This window comes from Sorex araneus, chromosome 2, assembly GCF_027595985.1.
Source record: "Sorex araneus isolate mSorAra2 chromosome 2, mSorAra2.pri, whole genome shotgun sequence".
Taxonomy (NCBI): Eukaryota; Metazoa; Chordata; class Mammalia; order Eulipotyphla; family Soricidae; genus Sorex; species Sorex araneus.
Window position 1 is genome coordinate 220,957,197 of NC_073303.1, and position 7,153 is coordinate 220,964,349.

At 35.8% G+C, this 7,153-nt stretch overlaps 1 protein-coding gene across 1 annotated transcript; it reads left to right on the top strand.

Moving 5' to 3' along the window:
* The first annotated feature begins 4,426 nt into the window (after nt 1–4,426).
* LOC101537427 (olfactory receptor 6C2-like) lies at nt 4,427–5,377 on the top strand. Its single transcript, XM_004601887.2, has one exon. It carries the CDS (start codon nt 4,427–4,429, stop codon nt 5,375–5,377), a length of 951 nt encoding a protein of 316 aa, XP_004601944.2.
* Nucleotides 5,378–7,153: the final 1,776 nt, after the last annotated feature.

Consider the following 7,153-nt stretch of genomic DNA (forward strand, 5'->3'; position numbering starts at 1 on the left):
CAGACACACACACACACACACACACACACACACAACACATGCAACAGACGCATATACTCACAGACATACATTTTATCTTTGCTTAGAGTTATCAGATTGTATCAATTTCTGTATCTTTTAAAAATCCTCTTAAACTTGCCAGACTTTTAAAGAAACATTCTATTTCAGTATTGAGGTATCAGAAATTATTTCCAAGGTTGAAAGTGAAATCGGCTCTTCAAGAGTGATTGTTTGTGGCAGTATTAACTGAAAATTTTGAGAGCACATTAATTTAAATACTGTAGTAACATGGAGGGACACTTATGAATATATTGGTATTATCAGGACATTTGCTTTGCAAAAGACCTTATTAATTTCACCTTAGGGTAAGTATTTTGTATTTTGTAATATCACTTAATTTGTATTTAACATTCTTGTTCCTTGATCTGAGTAAAATAACTCCTGGCCATATTTATAAAAATGAGAATAGAATTAGATATCACTGTAAGACAAAATGTTTGCTGTTATTTTGATGTAGACTACTGGAATATAAACTGAGAAGTTTCCATAGGTTTATTAATTGCATGTATTATTAATGTTGAGACATTTCCTGTTTATTTGTTCTTTAGTAGCAACATTAATATGTTCAAATATATTTATCAAACATGATTTCAAGTGAATTGAAGTTAATCAGAGTAACATAACATTAATTTCTTAGCTAAAAATGACCTGTTTCATGATGTAACTATCAACAATTTAAATAACTATATGTCTTTATCATCTCATTTGAATCCAAAATAAATGCAGTATTAGAATTAGGATTTACTATATTAATTAAATGTAAAAATTAACAGAAGCACACTACCAATATAATATATGACTAATTTACATTTTCAAATCCATTATTCCTGATTGCCAACAGAGATAAGGGATGTTGAGCCTAAGATATGATTTTGTGTTCAAATGACACTCCGAAGGACATGAGGGATAAATAATTTCGTCATTTGTTTCAGAACATTTCCAAGGAGACTGAAGACTTTGTGATTACCTGATGGTTATTCTATAATTGAGATGGAATAAGTGCTCCTACCATTAATGCTTAGTTATGAATTATAGATTCACTTTTATTGATAAACTATAATGATTATCATTCGTTATTCACCTGATGGGGAAATAAAGGAATAAGTTAGCATTTATTGGACACACCTTTGGAATTCTTGTGGGTGTAATAAAGAGTAAATTTCCAGAAACGATAATAGGGTTAGATAATGATAGTTTTAGAGTTATATTTTTTTTTCTTAGCATGGATATGTGATATACTTGATTTTCTCTTGACTATTAGAAATATCTTCCCTTGTCATTTAATATGTAATAATGCTTAGAGGAAATCAGAAAGCTAGTGCCTCATACTAAAAATTGAACTGCCTTTGTCCTTAATCTATTACTGACATGGAACATTTATAGTCACCAAAATTCACCATTATGTAAATAATACAGGAAATGAAACATCCCATCACAGGCACTTCTGTTTAATGTGCAAACGTAGTAGCATAAATTTCTGGTAATGAATGTGCTGAGTATAATATCAGAAAGAATAATTGGAAGTCAAAGTCGAGATTTTTATACTACCTTTATTCTAAGACATTATGTGTTTATTGTTGTAATCAATCCTCTTAAATTTGAAAAAATCAGCTGTTATTGACAGGTGAAACTGATGAAAGAGTCAATTATAGAAGCTGCAGAAAAATAAATTCATTGTACTATTTTATCATGCAATCGTGAGATTGGATATTATTTCTAAATGATGTTAAACCAGGGTTGTAATTGCAGTCTATTTTATAGGAAAATTAATCCAAAATATTTCTTGGTGTTCTTGAAAGGGATTTTTAAAAGTGAACACACTTGGACTATAGGGAATTTATTAAAATCATCATTAATATTTCCAGAGATACTGAATGTGTCATTGGAAATAAACTTAGCACTGTAGCACTGTCGTGCCATTGTTCATCAAATTGCTTGAGCGGGCACCAGTAACATCACCATTCTGAGACTTATTCCTGTTTTTGGAATACGCCACTGGTGGCCTTCCAGGATCTGCGATATGGGCAGGATACTTTCAGAAAAAAAACTTACTGCTGGAAAAATTGTTCAAGCATAAAATTTAATAACATTGTTTGAAACTCTAGAGCTATAGTAAAATCACCAATATAATACTGGGAAAAGCTATCCAGTGGACAAAGAATATAAAGGTATCAACAGGAACTGTATATGGTTCTAGCAATCATATTTCAGAAATTGTTTACATTGGGAATTTTCTAATCCTATTGTGTTTCTTTGTATCTGTGCATGAGTAAAATCATCTGCTTATTTTTTACGTTTTTTCATTCAGCACACTTTGCATGGCCATCCTCCAATTCCATCCAAGTGACAGCAAACTGCAAAGCCAGTTTTGTCACAGCAGAATAAAATTCCATTGTGTATAGTTACCCCATTTTGTTTACCAAATGGTACTCATTTATGTTGAGTACTGTTATTTCCTGATGTTGGCTACTGAAAATATTGGTTTAATAAATGATATATTTCTTTTCAGATTAATGTCTTTGTGCTCTTGGGATAGATTCCCAGGAGTGGAATAGCTGTCCATTGGTAATGTTCTGACAGGTCTCCAAACTGTTTTTCAGTCTGTAGTACAGAACAGTCCCACCAACCATGATTAAGCATTTCTTTTTCAACACGTCCCATACATGCTTAGTATTTCTATACATGTTCATATATATAAATTTTTCTGAATTTTGGTAATATCTTATTGTTATTATTTGCATTTCCCTGACAGTCATGAACATGATGAACATTTTTAATTGTCCATTGACCATGTTTCGAGGAAATGTCTGCTTTTCCCTTTTCTGTTGTGAGTTTTTGGTTATTGTTGAGCTTTGAAAGTGCTTTATGTGTCATTGTAAAAAAGCCCTTTGTCTTATGAATGTTAGGAAGAGTTCCTCTGAGTCTGCAGGCTGTTTCTTCATTTAGGTCTCCATATCTTGTCTGGTGCAGAAAACATTTTGTTTGCTATACTCCCATTTATTTCTACTGCTGTTAATGTTGTTGATAACATTCCATCATTCCGGACTCCTCTGAGAGTCAAATAGTTGGAGAGTGGGCTTGTGCTTTTCTACATGTATTTTAAACATACAGGTTTGTTGTATGCTTAGGTAAATCAGGTGCTTTATTCCATCTTGTTATGACATTTGTGAAACGTAAGATGGGGGTCTAAATTCATTGATTTCCCTATGGCGAACAAAATTTCCCAGCACAATTTGTCAAAGAGGCTCTCTTTCCTGCACCTCATGTACAAATTCACTATTAATCAACTGGTTCTACCTTTGACCATTTATATCAGAGATTTCTATTCATTTCATTGATTGTGAGACACTAGAACTATCTTTGTTCTAGTGTCAGGAAACTTTGATTACACAGATTTTCAGTTTAAAATAAAGTCTAAAAGTTTAACACTTTCCATACCTTTTTTTTCAGAATTATTTTGACTATTCTAGTAGTTTTATAATTTCAGTTGAATTTTAGATTTGTATTTCTATGGCATTAAAGTATGACATAAAAATTTTCATGCAGATCAAGTTTGATCTGTCAATTACTTTGAGAACATGGTCATTTGAATGATGTTGATCTTCCCACTCCATAGCAAGGGGTATGTTTCCATTTTCTTTGGTCTTCTCTTTCCCTCAGAAATGAAAAATAATTTTCACTAAGTAGGTTTTTACTTTCCTAATTATATGGATTCCTAGATATTTGAGGAGGATTTATTTGTTTGTTTTGCATGACAGAGAAGATTTGGATCAAACCGCTTAGATCCAAAATGGTAAACAAGTTTATCACCATTCAGAGATGAAATGAGGGTCTGAAATCAGAGGACAGCAGATGGACAACTGTCTTGCATGTGGCCAACCTGGGTTTGATACCCCTGGCATCCCATAAGGTCTCCCAATTATGTTGGCAGTGATTTCTGAGTGCAAAGCCAGAAGTAACCCCATAAAACTCAAAAACAGTCAAATCAAGAATTAAGTATTAATTGACATCTCCAACAAAAATCCTTGGCTGGAGCAATAGAACAGCTGATAGAGCATTTATATGCATGTGGATGATCTGGGTTCGATTCCTCTGTTCCTCTTGGACAGCACGGCAAGCTACCGAGACTATCTCACCAGTATGGCAGAACCTGGCAAGCTCGCCGTGGCATATTTGATATGCCAAAAACATTAGCATGTCTCACAATGGAGACATTACTAGTTTCCTCTCAAGCAAATTGATGAGTAATGGGATGAAAGTGATACAGTGACAGTGAACAATAATCCAAGTTAAAGTAACATTCTTTTTTTTTTATCCTACTCTTATCTCTTCACATTTTACACTTAGATCAAGATATAAAACTGGAATGAGAAATCACACACCAATAACCACATTTATCCTTGTGGGATTGACAGATGACCCACAACTGCAGATCCTACTTTTCATATTTCTACTTATCACCTACATGTTGAGTGCTGTTGGAAACCTGACCATCATTATCCTCACCTTTGTGGATGCCCATCTTAAAACTGCCATGTACTATTTTTTGCAAAACTTTTCCTTCTTAGAAATCTCATTCACATCTACCTGTGTCCCTAGATTCTTGTACAATATAGCAACAGGAGATAGAACCATTAACTTCAGTGCTTGTATGTCTCAGTTATTTTTCACAGACCTATTTGGAGTAGTAGAATTTTATCTTCTGGCAGCTATGTCCTATGATCGCTATGTAGCCATCTGCAAACCCCTTCATTACATGACTATCATGAATCCCATGGTCTGCAAGAAGCTTCTCTATGGCTGTTGGATAATTACACTATTGATCATAATACCACCATTTAGCTATCTACTGACAATGGAATTCTGTGACTCTAAAATCGACTATGTTGTCTGTGATGCTAATCCTCTCCTGAAGATCTCATGTTTTGATACAGAAGTAATAGAGAAGATGGTTCTTTTCTGCTCTTCATTTATTCTACTAGTGACTCTCACATTTGTGGTTTGGTCCTATGGAAGCATCATTCGCACGATACTTAGGTTCCCCTCTGCTCAGCAAAAGAAAAAGGCATTTTCTACCTGTTCTTCCCACTTGATTGTGGTTTCAATCAGTTATGGCAGCTGTATCTTCATCTATATCAAACCTTCGGCAAAAGATGAAATGGCTACTAATAAGGTTGCATCAGTATTCATTACTTCCATCTCTCCCATGTTAAACCCATTTATTTATACTCTGAGAAACAAACAAGTGAAAAATGCCTTTAAGGACTTTCTAAAACCACTACTGTCCTTGAGGCCACAAAGATTTCACAGGGGTTAAGGAACTTGCCTTGCATGTAGCTGATCAAGGTTGTCCCAGGAGCACAGCTGAGAGTGATTCCTGAAAACCAAATCAGGAAGTTTGCCCTGGTCACCCCCTGATGTGCCTCTTTAAATATATAAGCCAAATACACACACAAAAAAACATACTGCTCTCAATAATCTCTCTACATTTTGTACCAGGGATGATCAAGTAACTATTCTCCATATAGACTAGCTTCTCTGACTAAAATGCTAAAACATCTTAATACAAATTATTTAATGAATCAATAATGATCTCCCCTTATATTGGACAGGCAGTATGTCTATGAAAATGATTTCATGTCTAGTCCATATCTCTTTGCCATACTTATGTACATGCATAAATAGTAAATAAATAGTCACTAACAATAATTTATAATGAGATGAAAGTGAAAAAATTTTAACTTCAAAAATGATTTAGAAATAAGCTCTGATTTCTATAATCTCTATCAAAAATTTTTGCATGGCTGTGAACTGGCTACCTTTTACAGATAAAGTTTTTATCAATGAGTTCTCTAAGAAAAAGGAATTATTTATTGTTTATCTCTGCATTTTTTGGTATAATATGGTCAAAGACTTTATCTCATATTCCCATTGATACTCTTGTTGGTTTTGCGATTTAATTTTTTAGGGGGGGTCACACCTGGCAATGCACAGGGGTTACTTTGCACTCAGGAATCACTAATGGTGGTGCTCAGGGGACCATTTGGGATGCTGGGAATCGAACCCAAATCGGCCATATGCAAGGCAAATGCCCTACCCACTGTGCTATCACTCCAATCCCTTAACTTTATTTATCTGTTCTAACTTAGCAATGCTCAGAGTGCCATACGGTACCCTAACGATACTGCTCAGGGAGATGTAGGCATCTCGGTCCACTGATCCATACCTTGATCATTTTTTCTGTGATCGCTTAAAGTCTGATTTATATCATAGAGGAGTTTGCCTTTTAATTTTATTATATTTTTCCCGCATCCTAAATTTCAAAATTCATTTCTAGCCATCAGAGTACTATTTTTCTCCTACCATTTCCTTCTAGTTCAAGGTTCAAGCTATACAACTGCTGATCGTGCAACTGTGTTGCACACAGTGTTAACTTTGAAAATTTTTATGGCTAGAGCAGTATTGTTTTCTCACTAAAGAATGACAATAGACCTTTCCGCGGCCGCCATCGGATCCTGACCAATCTCCATCCTGCAGGTAAACAGGCAATCCCTTGGAGAGCCTGCCTCAGCGCGGAGAAGCCCCCTCCCCGCCCCCTGCCCGCCGCGGCTCGGGGCTTCTCCTGAAGCCCCTGCCTGGCACCTTTCCGCCGCCGCCGTCGGATCCTGACCAATCCCCACTCTGCTGCTTAGGGGCGTGTCCTCATCTCAGGGGGCGTGGCCTAAAAAGTGGGCGTGGCCTCCTTCCAGAGCGGCCAACGCTAACGCGGCCGCAGTTATTCTTTGCTACCTCAGCTCAATCCATACTGTGTATTCCTTTGAAAACTCACTTTTGCGATCTCAAACATTTACACAAAATAGCCATTAGCTTAGGCTGACAGTATAAAAGCTATCAGTGAATAAGGGAAGTTTAACACAATCAGAGCCCCTTCTTCCCACAAAAAGGAAGAGGAATAAATAACTACAAGGTTCCAACTCTGCACTTCCGTGACAATATGAGGAAACAGCGAAAATCCCCTCCACGAAGAGAGGGAGAAGAAAAGATACTAGAAACCTCAAAAGAGTCTCCCAACATCTACGACCTCTCAGATAAA

Coding starts and splice junctions, on each gene's coding strand:
- LOC101537427 (XM_004601887.2), top strand. CDS start 4,427: ATGAGAAATCACACACCAATAACCACATTTATCCTTGTGGGATTGACA.